The 16,970-nt window shown below is 42.6% G+C and overlaps 2 protein-coding genes across 7 annotated transcripts in view; both read right to left on the bottom strand.

Annotated features, from left to right (window-relative positions):
* Positions 1-3,763, bottom strand: part of TTC39A (tetratricopeptide repeat domain 39A) — a 59,837-nt gene extending 56,074 nt beyond the window's left edge. For all 4 annotated transcript variants that reach the window (XR_012079119.1, XR_012079118.1, XM_072974466.1 and 1 more), the window contains exon 1: positions 3,642-3,763. Coding sequence is in view for 2 of the 4 variants with exons in the window: in XM_072974466.1 (XP_072830567.1) it covers positions 3,642-3,694 (53 nt within the window). In the remaining 2 variants the exon portion in view is untranslated. The remainder of the gene's footprint in view (positions 1-3,641) is intronic.
* Positions 3,764-12,397: 8,634 nt separating this feature from the next.
* The window catches only part of EPS15 (epidermal growth factor receptor pathway substrate 15), a 121,474-nt gene continuing 116,901 nt past the window's right edge, over positions 12,398-16,970 (bottom strand). For all 3 annotated transcript variants that reach the window (XM_072974460.1, XM_072974461.1, XM_072974462.1), the window contains one exon: positions 12,398-14,821. In XM_072974460.1, coding sequence (XP_072830561.1) covers positions 14,675-14,821 — 147 coding nt within the window. In that variant the 3' untranslated portion in view covers positions 12,398-14,674. The remainder of the gene's footprint in view (positions 14,822-16,970) is intronic.

Genomic DNA, 16,970 nt, shown 5'->3' with positions numbered 1-16,970 from the left:
CCAGAGATTTTAAGATATTTCAGGAAATGTGGCAGGCAGCAATCTGAAATTGCAGCCTAAATACTCTATTTCCCATTGACCTCAAGAAAGGGACCAAAAATGTCCCAAATCAGAATCCCTCCAAAACTAATCAATGGGGACAAAGGTTACTTGGAGATTTTCTGTGGTGTCCTCACCAGGGATTGGGGATGTGCCTCCCACACCAGAGCCCTTTCCACCCTGTGCAGCTGCCCTCAGCAACAAGGTGTAAATTGGAATCCTGGGGTCATAGCTTCAGCACTGTAGAAACTTGGAATTTTAAATCGCGAGTCTGGTGATCACAGATGCCTCAACCCACAGGATCTGAGAATCACAGAGGTGAAAACAGCACTAGCTTTGAGTCTAGATCCAGGTCCAAGGAAGGGACCCCATAGCAGCCCAAGGATTCCAATTGCCAAATTCAAAACTCCCTACCCGGAGGCATCTGAGAGCTCTTTGAGCTCAGGCTCAAACCAAGAGCAGGAACCCTGTTGACAGCAACCCCAGCAGGTCCCCAGCCTCTTCAGCCGGACCCCTCTGTTCTTGGGGCAGCCCCTCCATCCCGCAGCAGCTCTGCCACTGAATTACTCCCTCAGAAGCATGCTGCCTGCCTGCACTTCCTCCTCTGTTCCTGGTGCTGTCTCCTACAGGAAGTAGCCATGAGTGGGGGTTACTGGTATGTCTGGGAAGGGACCCTGTTTGTAGGCTGAGTAGGTGGCCTTCCCCACCTTAAGATGCTTGGGTGTGATTTCCTTCTCATGACAGTTCCTGGCTCACCACTCCTGTGCCTGGAATCCCACCGCTGGCTCCCCAACCTTTCTGAATCCCCTCTATTCAATGCAAATACCTTACTTAGAAGGAAGATTACCTCATACTGCACATTCATGCTTATTGATCACCAGATATGCCCTAGTGGCTGTCTGTTAGGTCCTTTACCAGTGTTGCCTCACTAGGTCTTCCCACGGCTCAGTGAGCAGCTATTATTTCACAGCTGAGTAAACTGAGGCTCCCACGGCTCAGGTGAGCCGGTATGTAAGTGGCAGAGCAGGCGCTGAGCACCCTCCGAAGCCCTTCACCCTTGGGCCAGGCTGTGGGAGACAAGGCAGTGTGGTGGGTGAGGGTGGAGAAGTCACAGGCCCAGAGCTGAGAGAATGGAGGCTGGGTTTGTTGCCTCAGGTGTGAGACTCTGTGATGGCAGCTGGGAGTCAGAATTCTCTGGGTATTTGTGTCTAGCAAGTTCTAGCTGAAGTATTAAGACTCGTTCAGGCCCTCACAGACATTCCCTTGCACAGGCCAGTGCAGGACGTGGGGGCCAGAGTCCCCTTCCTCTGCCCTCTTCACTGTCTCTCACCTCCTTCCCAACATGAATGACTCTGGGTCTCGCCCCCCAGCCTGTCATTCCCCACTCCTCTGTTCTTACTTCTTAGCTTCCATCCCCCATTCCCTCCATTCTCTGATTCACACCCCGGCATGTCTCCTGGATCATCATCATACCAGCTCCCTTCCAGTCTCCTCGCCTCCCTCCACAAGTGACATCAGTGAAATGCACGCATTTGAAACTCAGAAGGCTCCTGGGTGCCTACAGGATGGAGCACAACCAGGTTCTTACAGGCAGGGCAGCCCGGCCAGAAATCCATGTGGACACAGCCACTCCTCACCACCCAACCAAGGGATCCCACCCTCCTCAGAAATCAGTCCGTCATGTCTTCATCAAAACTGAAGCATTCTGTCCTGGGCTCTGGGGACATGGGGGCAGATGAACCCTGTCCCCGCCATATGTAGCAGGGAGACAGAAAGGGGTGACCATGACCCAGTGTTAAAAATGGTCTGTTGTCAGCAAAATCCTTTCTTTGTTTGGTAGCAGGGTCATCTTTAAATAGGCAAATCCCCTCCCTAATGCCCTCTAGTGGCTTCCCAACATAATGAACTCCAAACTCTGCACTGTTCTGGGCAGCCTGCCCTCTGGATCCCCACAGGCAGTGATCCTCATCCACTCACACACCTTTCTGTGCCTCAGACACACCTCAGGCTTTGATAGGAACTACCTTCACTGCTGGGAATGCTCTGGGCATGATGGCTTTTACTGTCCATCACATCGTTCTGTTTTAAGCATTGCACAGCAACTGTTTCTGGTGTTTACTTGTTTATTTGCCTACTTGTTTAGTCTGTCTTTCCCACTAGAACATAGTCTCCTGAGAGCAAGGACTTGTATGTCTGAAGTAATGCCACATCCATAGCATGTAGTATGATGCCTGGAACATGGTATGTGCTCAACGATGTTTGTTGAAAGACTGAATGAGAGCCATGAGAGGGAAGCAAACATACTGGAGCCCTGAAAACCCCTGAACCTGACTCAAGGATGGGGTCAGAAAAGCTCTCTCAAAGAGGTCACCCAAAGTTGAGTCTTACGGGGTGAAGATCAGGAGTGGAGGATGGCATTTCAGGCAGAGGCAGCCCTGAGCAGCCTGGCACAATTGTGAGAGCCCTATAAAACCAGCCGTTGTTGTTGGACCAGAGTGAGGGTCAGGGAGTGATGGGAAACAGGCCTAGGCAGGTCATAGCCTGTCCCCTCAAGAGCCTTCAGCTTTAACCTCTAGGTGATAGAGAGCCATAGAAGAGTTTTAAAGCAGAAAAATGACATGGTCTGGTTTGTGCTTGATAAACAACCAGATGCATGGGAAGGGGGAGACTGGACAAAATGGGGAAGTTGGGGGCTGTTGCAGTAGTCCAAGAGGAATGAACAGCTTTAATCAGCAGAACTTGGAGACCACTGTGGAGGTGAGGGAGGGAGGTGAGAAGGATGACTCCCAGGTTCTGGGTTTGGGCAACTGAGTGGATGACTATGCCATTCATTGAGTTGGGGACACAGGGGGAGGAACAGGTTCCGGGGTGAAGATGTGAAGTTGGGAGCTTGCCGAGTTTGATGTGCTCATAGTTGGAGGCTCTGGGAGGGCAGTTAGATTGCCCTTCTCCAGGGAATAGCAGGGTGAGCTTTAAATATGTAAAGAAAATGAATTAGAGGTGACATACAGGAGGCAATGACACCTCTAGAGGGTTGACACTGGAGGAGCTGTGGTGCACTTAATTTCACCATGTACAGGCACTGGGACCCAGGATTTCCTTCCACACTGTTGCCGCCAGTCATGGACCGCCTCTCGGGGGAGGGGGAGCTCACTGTCAGCTCTCAGCTCTCACCTGTGCAGGCACACAGGCTGCCCACGTCTCCACTCATGCAGCCCTGGGGGGACCAGGAGCGTGAGCGGCACTGCTGAGGAAAGACGTGGCTGCCCAAGCCTGACTCCCATCCTGCCTGAGGTCCAGCTCATCTGAGTCGCCTTCGCAGGTGGCCCACTGGTTTTGGCACCGGAAGCGGGGCTCCGTTGGGACCCAGGTAAGGGGGGCGTATCTCTTTAACCCCAGGCCCAGCCCTGCTGGGGGCCATGACACGCGAGCAGGGGGCACGTGGAAGGGGTGAGAAGCGCTGCGCTGCCACTCCCCGGGCCCTCTGGCCGTTATCCCGCACCCAGCAGCCCGCAGACTGCTGTCTCCAGCTGTGCCACCTCAGCTGTCCCTCCCGTCGGCTGTTCCTCAGCTTCCCCTCCGTCCCAGCCCCAGCCTGGTACCTGCGGTCGCTTTTCCCGGAGGCCGCCCCCTTCCAGGCGGTCAGAAAGGCCATGGACGCGGGCGGGACTCGGATGGGGCCGCGGGCGGCCCCTCGTGGCGGCGGTGGCAGTAGCGGCAGCTCCCTCGGCAGCACCTGGACGGGGTGGGCGGGGCGGAACCCGTGGCTCCGCCCCTTCGCGGCGGGGTGCCTCCCTGCCTGGAAGGGCGTCGGTGTCCCAGGAGCTGACCTGGGGTCCCAGGACAAGACTGCTATCGACCAGAGCCGTCGAGACCACGCATTAGTCACAAGGAGAAATTGAAGCCCACCCAGGACGACCAGGGATTTTGTCTAAGGCAACACAGGGCCAGTGACACCACCCACCTCAAGGCCCTCCACTCCCACTATAGAGCCTGTCCATATCGATGGACAATGGTGTCACTTAGGCCCGTCCCTCCTGTCTAAGTGCAGAACGTGCCTTGCCAGGGCAGTACCTGAATGGGGTCAGGGGCTCGGGACTGCCCCCAAGTGCAGGGCACAAAGCAGGAGGGGCAGGCAAGGGAGCGGAAAGCTAGGAAGGCGCTGCGTAGGCCTGGGAGTGGAGGCTGCTCGCCAGGCAAGGCACTGGGATATGACCCTGTTCACAGACTTGTGATTCTCAGCACCTGGCGGAGAGATGGGGGACAGAGAATGAAACTGTCTACAGTACAGACTTTCTTTGGAACCCCATGTTTTGCTTTTGATCACGTGCATTGTTATTTCAAACAATTGCTAACAAGTAGAAGAATCAGCTCTGGAGCAATATGAGCCTCTGACAGTTCAGTCCTGCAGGCTTCCATGGGAGGCTCAACCAAGGGCAAGGAGCCAGCAAGCCCCTTGCAGAGGTACTTGAGAAGGATCACCCCAGGCCAGTGTGAAGGATGGATTCAGAGGTCCCTGGAGACTTCTCTCTGTGAGGGAGGATAGGGGTTGAATACAAGGCAGAGGCAGGGGGCTTAGGGACTGTTTCTGTCAACTTTGGGGCAGGGTCTGTATCCCAGGCACTTGTGCAACACAAACTGCTGTCTAATAAACAGTGACTAACTCTAATGTGCCAAGCCCTAAGCCAGGTGTTTTGCATAAATTCTCATTTAACTTCATCTAATTACTTACCCCCATTATTGATGAAACTGAGATTCAGAGGGGTTGACTGACTTCCCTGAGACCAAGCCTTATACTCCTACCCAGAACTTAGACCTATCTGGGGCTTCCCTTTTTCCCCCTTTCTGGGGTCTGTAGGTGGGTGGGGCATGGAGTGGGAGGCCTGGGCAAAGCAGAGAGCAGAAGCCTCAAGGATCATCTGGGCAGTTTCTCACTTTTCCTTGGTAAGCAGCAGAAAAAATGTGACCTTTCCCCTTTTCTCTGAGCATGCATGTCATGGTCTTGGCAGAGCAACAAGGGCCTGAGAATGCTGCCTATCTGACCACAAAGCTAAAGCTTCCAGATCTGGAAATTCCGGTTACAGTGCACCTAGGGGCCCAAACCCCTCGGCCCACAGAGATTTGCAGAGCTTGTCAGCAATGGGCACTGCAGATAGACAACTTCCTCTTGGGCTCACAGGCATGAATACAACAGGGCCTCAGAATCCTGGTCTCCCAGAGGGCCAGAGCCCAGCCTAATCCCAGGCGAGATTAAAGTCCCACCTACTCTCCAAGGCCACAGCCAACACCACTTGCTACTGGCAGCCCTCCATCTCCCTAACGGAGGGCATCTCCCTGTTCAGAGGTTACATTTTTATGTCTCTCTCACAGCACTTAGCACTACACACTTTCTAATCCTTGTATTAGCTATCAATGACCATATTAGTTTCAGATCTCTATCTGAAGGTACAGAGACTGTCTCACATTTGTGTCTTCCACGGAGCCCAGCACCATTGTTACACATAGGAGTTACTCAATGTTGAGAAAAGGAACTAATATTTATCATTTCTGCTCAGTGGTAGGCACTATGCTGAGGGCCTTAACATACTCTACTTCTAATCCAGACAACTCTGTTTTGAGAATATTTGAGTCAGAAGTTTAGAAATTAGATCAAATCAGGAACTGGGATTCAACCCAAGGATTCTTAAACTTCAAGGCTTGTTTCCTGTTCTCCTTTTTCTTTGACACCTTCATCATCATCATCGTCTTTATCTTCATCACCATCATTTGTTCAGAACTTTGTTAGGCATTATTCTAAACCCTTCACATGTATCAACTCATTTCATTCTCAAAACAATCCTATCAGGTATGTCCTTTTACAAACCCAATTTTTATAGTTGAGAAAGTGAGGCAGCAGATAAGCAACCTGCTCAAGGTTACAAGTGGCAGAGTTAGGACTCAACCCAGCAGCCTGACTTGAGCTGTACCTTAACCTCAGCCCTGGACTGCCTGCCACACAAAGCAGTTAGAATGCACACAACATTTACAAACCACTTTCCCAAAGCTTATCATTTAAGCTTATCATATTTTGAATCTCACAACCCCAAAGGTAGAGCAGGTTTTCTTCTTTCCCTTGTTCTGGAGCCAGACTGCCTGGGTTAGAATCTTGGCCTCACCACCTTATAGGTGTGACTTGTGCATGTGACTTTAGGTGAGTTACTTAATCTCTCTATGCTTTGGTTTTCTCATTTGTAAAATGAGGATACCACCACCTATCACAAGGGTTGTTGTGAGGACTAACTGAGTTAATGCAAACAAAAGAGAACAGTGCTGGACACATAGTGTGTGTTGTGTGTACCTCCTACTATGTGATAGTTTTATCCAGGATCAGCGGGGAATGTTTGGTATCAATATACTTTCGAGATAGATGAAGTTTTCCCATTAATTTAACCATATATAGACATTTTTCCTAAAATGCATTACTACTTTGTCTTCTCAAACACAGACATGACAGCTTTTACTTAGTGAATATCTGCCACGTAACAGCAATGAAGACTTTATATCCATCATCTTTTATCCTCACAACAACCCTGTGAAGTAACTATCATCCCCACTGAGGACCAGAGAGGTTAAGAGATTTATCCAAAGTCACACAGCTAGCAAATTACCATTTGCCAGGAATCTTCTCAGGAAGCTATGATACATCAGGGTTTTCTTTGAGAACCTCAGTTCTTGCTTAGGGCCTGTGTTTGACCTCTGTTGACACTTAAGCTCAAAGGGCTGCCTTTAATGCGAAGGGTGCAAAAGGCAGCCTGGTGTGCTGGAAGAGCAGGTCTCAGAGCCGAGACACCTGGGCTGGAAGCTGGCTTGTTCTCTCATAGGTTGGGGGGTCTTGGCCAAGTCACTGCCATCTCTCTATACCTCATGTTTCTGTTACAGTGTTGTGAAGATTAAGTGGGGTTATTTATATTCAGAGTCTTGGTGCCAGGCTCAGAGGTCTTCAATAAGTGTCAATAAGTAACTTGTCTCTTTTCCTTTTCATAAAATAACTTAGTCCTTTCAAGTTCTGACTCCAGAGGAAACAGAAAGGAGAGGCTGAAGCTAAGCCTTTAGGTCTTGGGCAGCTGAACACATTCTATACACTTATTGGAACGGGGAAGAAAAATAGGTGGGGTCTTTCTGCAAAGACACACCTTCCCCTCCATTAGATCATCTTTTACATTATTAACCTGGATACACACAACATTTGGGCCCACACTGCTTACTTGAAAAGAGATGTTTTAAAAAATTAGTGGATTTTTGACATTTTATCTTGTGACCCAGTCCATATTCAGTGACAAATTCTATTTCATGATTTTTAAAGTGCTGATCCTTAACATACTGAAAAATTTACAAAGGAAATATAAAATTTGCTTCAACATAACAAGAGGGACATGGCTAGGAATATGGATAAAATAAGATTAGATATGAATTGGTATCTATTGAAGCTGATTATTGGTATGTGTGGGTTCATCTACTTTAGAGACACCTCATTTCATTGTGCTTTGCAGATACTGCATGTTTTATAAATTAAAGCTTTGTGGCAACTCTGTGATGAGCAAGTCTCTCAGCACTATTTTTTGAAACAGCATTTGCTCACTTTGAGTTTTTGTGTCACAGTTTGGTAATTCTTGACATATTTAAAACTTTTTCATTATTACATTTATTATGGTGATCTGTGATCGAGGATCATTGATACTATTATAATTGTTTTGGCATTTTTAGCAACATTTTAAAATTAAGGCATGTACACTGTTTTCTTAGACATAAGGTTACTGCACACTTAATAGACCACAGAGCAGTGTAAACGTAACTCTTACATGTACTGGGAAGCCAAAAAAATCCTGTGACTTGCTTTATTGTGATACTCGCTTTATCGCGGTGGTCTGGAACCAAAACTGCACTACCCCATGGTATGCCTCTGCAACTCTGTTTACATTTTTCCCAAGCTGCTTGATTTACTAAATCAATTTCACAACCCAACTAATGTATTACAACCTGTTGTTTGAAAAACATCAAGTTAGAGAGGATTCCAAAAGGATTCCATATGTTACACTCACATTAAAGTACCGTTATTTCCTTCAAGAAGCATTTTCTCAGGATTTTGTTTAAAGGGAGAAAAAACCAAGCTTGCATGTTCAGGCCATCACTGATTTAATACCAATCAGAAATTAAGGTTATGAAAGAAAAGCCTCCTAAAAGGTTAAGATTTTAACCTGAATATGATGGGAACAGAGGCATATTTTGTTACAGGAGTGATAGGGGCAGATTTCAATTCTAGAAGAATCTGACTGCAGCATGGAGGATGGTTTGGAAGCAGAGAGAAAAACAGATTGGCGGCAAGGAGATTAGGAGGCTTTGGCAAAAGACTAATGAGAGATGATGAAGACCTGAACTGGGGCAGTGGCACTGGGAATGGAGAGGACAGATTTGGGAGATACTTAAAAGGCAGAATTGTTAGGTCATGCTGATAGTTTGGAGGAGGATGAGTCAGGGAGAAGTCTGGCACATATATGCTCAATAAATGAAACGATCAGTGAAAGAATGAGTCAGAGCCCAGGGACTGAGATGTTTCACTAAGAACTCAGGAACTGGGGAAAGTCAGCCTTAGGAGGAGTTAAATACAGAGTCCATACACATGATGAAAACAAAGATATGCAAAGTCACCCCAAAGAGACTTCACAGCTACCCAACCAGCCAAACCAGACTGTAAGCTGATTAAACATATTAGTCTAAAAAAATGTGTTCATCAGAGAGGCCAGGCAGCCCTGGCTGCAGAGAGTGAAGTAGGAGGCATCCAGGCACCGGCAAGGAGTCTTGTTCGACCAAATGTGGGCACTCGAAGCCCTATGGCAACTTTCACTGGAAACTGGCATTTTGGATTCTACCTCAGTCCCTGTGAACTTGCTTAATGGGAGCTCCATCTCTCTTTTACTTATGAAAATCAGGTTTCTAAACATGAAGGTCAGACCTTGGACAAGGTTGAATTCACTAAAGTTAACGAATGTCACTTAAATGGGGCTTCCTGGGAGACTCTGCCAGCCTTTCCCAGTCAACAGAGCCCTGACATCAAATGATGTGGCCTTGTGAAAGCTGTGTTTTTGTTTTGTTTGTTTTTAAATTTCAACAGTTGCCACCTATGCCTTTACTAGTGATGGGAGAATATAGCACTCCTATCATAATCTTCAGTATGCAGTGCTGTGAAATTAACTGTAGGTAATGTCTATCTCCCCACTACACCACTGATGCCAAAGTCCTCATGAGTCTTCTCTGTCCCTGACCCCGCACAGCACCCAGAACACAATACACTTTAGCAAAGGTGAATGGAATAACAATGATCGTCTTGCTGCATTTCCAAAACTCAGACAATAAAGGGCTTTCTGGCAGTAAGAGGTACACTATTGATCCATGCACCAAAAGTATTTTAATGTAAGTTTTCTTCAGCAAAGCAATCCACTGAGCATGGATTCTGGAGCTAGACTGCCTGGGCTTGAATCCTAGCTGTGACATTTTTAGCTCTGTGATCTTGGGCAAGTTGTTAAACCTTTTCTCACCTCAGCTTTCTCATGTGTAAAGGTGAGTTAACAGTACCTAACTTAAAGGATTGTTATGGAGATTAAGATGAATCAGTATACAGAACTTACTCAACTTACAATGGAGTTAAATCTCCATAACTAAATCATAAGTCAAAATACCACAAGTCAAAAAGGCATTTAATTCACCTAAACTACTGAACATCAGAGCTTAGCTTAGCCTATCTTAAACATGCTCAGAACACTTATATTAGCCTACAGTTGAGGAAAATCATCTAACACAAAGTCTATTTCATAGTAGAGTGTTGAATATCTCATGTAATTTACTGAATGCTGCAGTGAGGGTGAAAAGCAGAATGGTGGTATGGGCGCCAATGGTTCTAAGCATATCGGTTGTTTACCCTTGTGATCGTGCAGCTGACTGGCAGCTGTGGCAACTGCTCCTGCCCAGCACCACGAGAGGATCATACAGCACGTTGCTAGCGTGGGAAAAGATCAAAATTCAAATTTCAAGGTAGGGTTTCTACTGAATGGGCATTACTTTTTCACCATCAGAGTCAAAAAACCCTAAGTCAAACCATCATAAGCTGGGGACCATGTGTATATTTAAAGTGCTTCAAATAGTACTGGCACATGGTAAGTGCTGTTTGCTTGCAATTATTATTTTTACAAATTCTATCCACAAGAAAGATCTGAGGTGTTTTACACTACGAAGCAGAAGCTACAGATCAAATACAGAATGACTAGGTGCAATAGCACTGCAAATTAAGTGAGCACATCTAATAAGACTCACAGGAGAACAGAGAAACCTGGAGGTTAGCCTCTATTCTAGTGGTTCTCAAAGTGAGGTCTGGGCCAGCAATGTTAACATTATCTGGGAACTTATTAGAAATTCAGATTCTTGGGTCCCACTCTAGATCTAATGAAATCAGAAACTTTGTGGATGGGGTCCACAATCTGTACTTTAATAAGCCCTCCAGGCCATCCTGATGCTTGCTGAAGTTTGCAATCCCTCCTTTCCCGTCACCACCCACAACTCATCAGACTCTAAAGCCTATTAATTCTCTTAAATTAGTCCCCTTCTCTCAGGCCTCAGCCACGGTCATATTTTAGGTCCTTACCATCTCATCTGAATGACTTCAACAGCCTGTTCTGCCTGCTTTACCTCATTTCCTCCTAAAGCAATCCTCCAAATCACCACCAATGAGATCTTTCTTTCATACAAACACAAACACTTCACGCTTTTGCCCGCAAACTGACACTCTAGTCATGCTGAAGGACTCAGTACTTGCTGCTTGCTAGCACACTGTATCGTGCCCTAGCCGGCCGTCTTCACAGAGCCACGGCCTCTGCCTGGAATGCCCTGTTTCTTCACCCGTGTGGCAAACTCTCCAAAATCTACTCTTTGTCTGCCTTTTAATGTATTCTTTCCAGAGCTCTACCAGCACTAATAAATTCTTTTTCATTTTTGCTAATTTCTTGGTTTAAAATCTTGTATTTCTTTAATAAAAAAAAGGTTGACCATCTCCCCCATATTCTTATTTATCCCTTATGGTAATAGTAGCAACTAATAATGGTTGAGTACTTCCATGTATCAGAAACTGTTCTAAACCCTGGTAAGGATTAAATAGGGAAATGAATTGGGAAATGTTTTATAAGCTACTATGTGCTATGCAGTAGGTTTATTTCATTAATCCTCAAGGGCAGAGATTACACTGATTATCCTATTTGTGATATTTCTCCTCCGGCTTCTCACCTTTAGCAGGAATAGAGAGGAGTGGTCAAAACACTAGAGCCAGTCTCCTGGGTTCAAAGTCCAGCTCTGTCACTTACTGGTTACATAACTGTGGCCTAGTTAGGGCACCTCCTCTGTAAAATTGAGACAAAAATAGTACCTATATATTACAGGGTTACTTTTTTGAGGATTAAATGAAATAAAATACATAAAGCACTAAGGATTCTGCTTGGAGCTTAATACACGTTACTTGTTGTTATTACTTATCACGTACCAATCCTAGTATTTCCTATAAGCAAAAATTTTCACACAAAATGAGACAAAGCACAGTGAGTTGGAAAGCATTATCATGTTTTAGAATCAAAGAGACCAGAGTTCAATTCCTGGCTCATCTACTTATTAGCTGTGATCTGAAGCACATTATTTTAACTTTTTTGAGCCTCAGTTTCCCCATTTCTAAAAAAAGATGGTAATAATAGTACTACTTAGGGCTGTTATGAAGATTAAACAAGAAAACATACATAAAGTGCTCAGGATATTGCATTCAATAACCAACAGCTATTTTCACTATTAATAACATGGCTGAATTTGTTTGTTTAAAATAAACAATATTAAAAAGCTGTCAAACGCAAATCCTTCAGAACAATCCTGTGAGTTAGGTATTATGATGTTCATTAGATGAGGAAAATGAGGCTTAGGGAGGCTAAATAACTTTGTTAAAGTCGTCTTTCCTAAAATGGCAGACCAGGGATTCAATCCCAGGACTGTGTCATCTTTTTACACCACGATGCCCTCCTAGAGTCCATGACACAAATCCTCATTCAACAACTACACGCAAAGCCACCGATGTTTCAGGCACTGTCTCTATGCATACGCATTTCCTATCTTTCTTTCACAAAAACAGGACATGATAACTAAAAATAATAATTAACACATACTGAGTATTTATTCTATAGCAGGTCCTCTCCCAAGCACTCTACACATATCAATCTGTGCTGATGGTATGCCTACCCCTCCTCGGACACAGGATGGACATCACAGAACCGTGCAGAACTCCATCTCAGACAGGATGTATGGATAGTAGGGTTTATTATTCTTTAAAGTTTATTGTTCTCATAATTACAGGCTACAATTTAGAAGTTTGAAACATAAGAGAAAATTCCATAAAGAGAACTCAAATAAACCTGAACAAGCGTGTAGAAGATGGTTAAAACTTTGTAAGTAGTACTACTGAGCTCTCAGGGACACTTATCTATCCTTTTCAGGCACAGGCTCTAGAGCCAGAGTCAACGATGTAAAATACGATCACAAATTACTCTAAGACATCATCCTACACAAGTGAGCATGGAGGTTTAGATATATATACATTTATATAATATATACATACTTTAATATTATATTGGTCCACTGAGTATACATATTTTAATAAAAGATAAGAATCTATGTAATCCAGTTAAACACACATACGATCAGGGTACACTTATTACATCAAAAGTTGGTGTCTATAAGTTACAGATATTTAGTATTTTCCAGAGTGTTTTTTCAGTTAAAAAAAAAAAAACTTTAAAACCATTTCAAACATTTGTTCATTTTCCCAGTGCAAAAGAAGGTTGCTCAAGTCAACTTACCTTTTTCCTAAAGTTTAAGGGGAAGAAAAAAAACCAAAACCCACTACCTATCACAACTCCCAACACTCTCTTCTCAATCAGCTTCTGCAGTATATCCTTATCACTAGATTAGTTTATCAAAATTAAAGCCTTGTGACTATGATTCAGCCCTTGCTTCATATGTATGACTTTTATGCTGAAATGTTTCAATTTATAAAAGTAGAAAAAAGTTAGCAGTGCAAGAAAGTGGTTTAAGTCTGTTTCAAACTACAGCAGTCCAATTGTGTGTGGAGAGGAAAAAAGCACCATTTCAAGATGAAGTGAATTGGTTATTTTGGAATTTATTCATAGGCTAGGCAGTAAGTTACTCTGATTAACACAGATCAAATACCACCTTGACTTCATGACCACAGAAACATTTAATTAGTTTTTAGGTGCATTTTCCTTTATCTTGGTTTTCAATACATTTTCTAAGTCAGTAACTGATGTTAAAAAAGTTAAGATTACAATTTACGGCCTACTTTATAGTCCATTTTAAATTCAGCTTGTCTGCTAGGTTAGTTTTACAGGAGATAGGCTTCTAACACATAAAGAGCTTTGATAATTTGGCAGGTCTTTTCTCTTCCAATTAAAAAAAAATTTTTTTTTTTTGCTAGCCTGCCAAGTATTTATAGGTGAAAACATGAAGAGAATAAACTATTTGACTCCACAAAGATGGACAAAAAGCAATAATATGATTTAACACATGTCACTTTTTCATTTGTATTCAGTGAATGTTTTTACATTTCAAGTAATTGAGCCTTCATTAAAGAAAACAAAAATATATATACACAAAAAGTTAAAGTACCTTCCAGTTCTAGCTTGCTAAAGTTTCTTCTGCAAAAGTACAAAAATAAACCTACCATGAACAAAACAGGACAGTGCCATAGCAATGGCAGAATGGCCACTATGTTAACACCTTTGCTTACCTTATATTGATGGGTATGTTTTAAGTGATAATTTTTCTCCACTCTCTCGCAGTTAAAATTATGGAGAGGTATCTTTTTATCTAAAACTCTTTAAATCCAGAGAAAAAATTTTAAAAATATATTTCACACATGAGGCTTTAATGTTTTTATTTAGGAAAAGACTGGGTCTGAAGCTATAATGGTTCAATCTAAAGCATCCCTTTTTCAATAGTGAAGTCAGTTTATGCAATATATTTTTTCTTGTCTATAAAAAACAAATTGAACAGTGTTTTGATTATAAGGAAATGCAAACATATACTTTAAACTAGCCAATTTGCTCTATCATAAAAAAAAAAAAAGATGTTCTTTCCCTTCCCCGCCCTCAACCATTCGAATCAGGGAGAATACTGCCAACTTTAAGAAACCCACTGGCTATCATCAGAGTAGCTACAGAATAAGGGTAGCACAGGGGTGAAACAATTTCTCTCTATTCCAGAAGGCAGAAGCTTGGGTGCTCTAGCTTTACAAGTGAAAGTAGCACAGGCAGGCAAAAGCTTACACTAAGTGCACACCAGAAAAGGGCCCAGATGAAGCTGTCTGGGTTACTGCTTTTACAGGGGAAAAAAGAAAGACAAATCTAAAATGGAGTTAAAAAGAAAAAACTTTTGTCACATTTACAGGAATCTCAAACCTTTTGTATTCCCATGCTCATAGGTAGTTTTGATACACACTGTAAATAGCTTCAGAACTCAGGAAGGAGAGCACTGTGTGGCTGACAAAGGACAGCAGAATTCTTCATGCTTCTGATATCTCAGATTTGCTGAGTGCAATAGCCAGTTCTAAGTCTTCCTGCTCTTGCTGGTTCAGTCGGGCAAGCCTCTGCTCTTCCTCTCTCTCACTTTCCCTCTTGGCCCATTCGATCATATCTTCTTCAGAGGGATACTGCCATTTAAAAGACAAAATGAAGGAACAAACGAGCAAATTCATGAATAAGACAAACACAAAGAAAAGAAGAAAAAAAGCTTTTACAAAAGGATATTTTAACTACTTGTCTCACCTAATGGACTCTGGAAATAGTCTTATTTGTTACTTGTTAAAATTTTTTTCTCTAAAAACATGTTTAATCTGCTGTTAAAATATGATTTAATTTAAAAAATTAATGCAGTCTACAGACAGAGAATCTATAAAACTAAACACTAAAACATAATTTTTTAAGAAGTAGAAATGCTGGGGGGAGGGTATAGCTCTAGTGGTAGAACACATGCTTATTAGCATAACAGGGTCCTGGGTCCAATCCTCAGTACCTCTTCCAAAAATAAAATAAATAAGTAAACCTAATTACCTCCCCCCCAAAAATAAAAATAAATAAATAAATAAAATAGAAATGCTTATGGTAAAGTAGGAGATTTAAAAACAGGAGAGGGCTAGCCTTTTTATTTAACGTAAAACATTTACTACTTCAACTTTAGTGAACATCCTCACATGATAAATTATTTACAATTTAATCCCACTGGTGATTTCCTACTTTATCTTAGCCCATCAGCTACAGAAAAACTATGAGGCAAAGAATATGCTACACATAAATTTTGTTATACATGAAATAAGAATACTGGGTATACTAAACAAGCTGTGGATCTAATCTTTTTTTTTAAACGCATTATAAAGATTTTGACAAGCACTGAGAACTTTTTGACCCAGTCTAAATAAAACCTTAATGCTGGTAATTATTAGGTCAAGGAAATATTTTTATCCATCCAAAACAGCAACCTTGGCAGATACTTAAAAAAAAAATTCTACCTAGTTTCAAGTACTATCATATAGAGGAGCACCATAACAGGATGAAATGAAAGAAACTGTCAAACTTTTTGAAAATGGTAGCTTTTTTCTTCGGGAATCAGAGGGCCTTTGAAACTTATAATAGTTAAAAAAATCTTTCATAATGAATAAAAAGACATTTTTATTATGAGCTGCTTAATATATACTATATTGAGGTTTCTGAGTATGAAAAAAGCAAAATGCCTCAGCTATTATTCAAGCCTTATTCCAATCAGGTTTTGACTCACTGAAATCATGTTTAAGATAGTAAATGCCACAAACTGCCAGAAGGTTATTTTATATTAAGAGGATTATACCAGGAAGAGCAATTCTGGATTTTCTGCTTGAAAGAATTCAAGTTCCACCTAACAAAAGTTAAGTCAGTATAATTCTGACACTCTGTTTTCCAATTCAAAATATTGATTCCTATTCTGCTCCTTTACATTCAGAAGAAGCCACTGAAACTTAAGGGTATAGATTCAAAAGCTGGGTAGCTCAGTCTAATTCTGTCTGCCTTAGTTGCATGCAGATTCCTGCCTATCTCCTTTCTAACTAGAAATGGCTGCAGGAATAAATTTACTGGTTCAAAGACCCAGTGCTACATTGAGGAAGACATGAGGCAGACAGTGGTCAGAGTCACCTGGCCACTAGATCTTCTATTTCCAAGATTATCTCAAGGGCTTAAGGTATTAAGTAGAGACAACTGCTTTGTTATAAAATAGACAGTGATAATGAAGCCATTTTGCCTGAAAAAAAAAATTCAGGAAAATGAAACATTATTAGTTATTCTAAGAATTTTACTTAAAAAAAGCCTTGTTTTTACCTAAATAATGTTGGAATACATGTCATTGCTTAATGTCTGTTCAGTGACACTTCCATAAGTGGTTGCCCCATTCCTGTGACCTTATAGGTCCTGCCCATACTCTTATCACAGCATCCTTCTGTTGCTTTTACTGGTCTGCCTATTTTAGTCAGCCCTCGGAGAATGAAGAGTAAATATGGAAGGCTAGAGAATTAGAGCCTTCCAAATAATTTAAGACTGTTTAGTAGGTCTTGACAATCAGATTTATTTAATAAAATTGACACTCACATTTTAAGAACAGTATTATATGAAACCACAGTTTTATTTTCTATTCAAAGAATTCCGGGCTCTATCTTCTCATATAATAGTTGCTGACTGGTCTCCAGAAATCATCAAGGCTTTATACACAAACATAACATACACAGTTACAAATACACAAACTCATTATTGGCATTATTCAACCAGAGGGCAGAC

This window comes from Vicugna pacos, chromosome 13 (genome assembly GCF_048564905.1).
Source record: "Vicugna pacos chromosome 13, VicPac4, whole genome shotgun sequence".
NCBI lineage: Eukaryota > Metazoa > Chordata > Mammalia > Artiodactyla > Camelidae > Vicugna > Vicugna pacos.
Note: the sequence above shows the minus strand (reverse complement) of the source record. Positions and strands in the feature narration are given on the sequence as shown.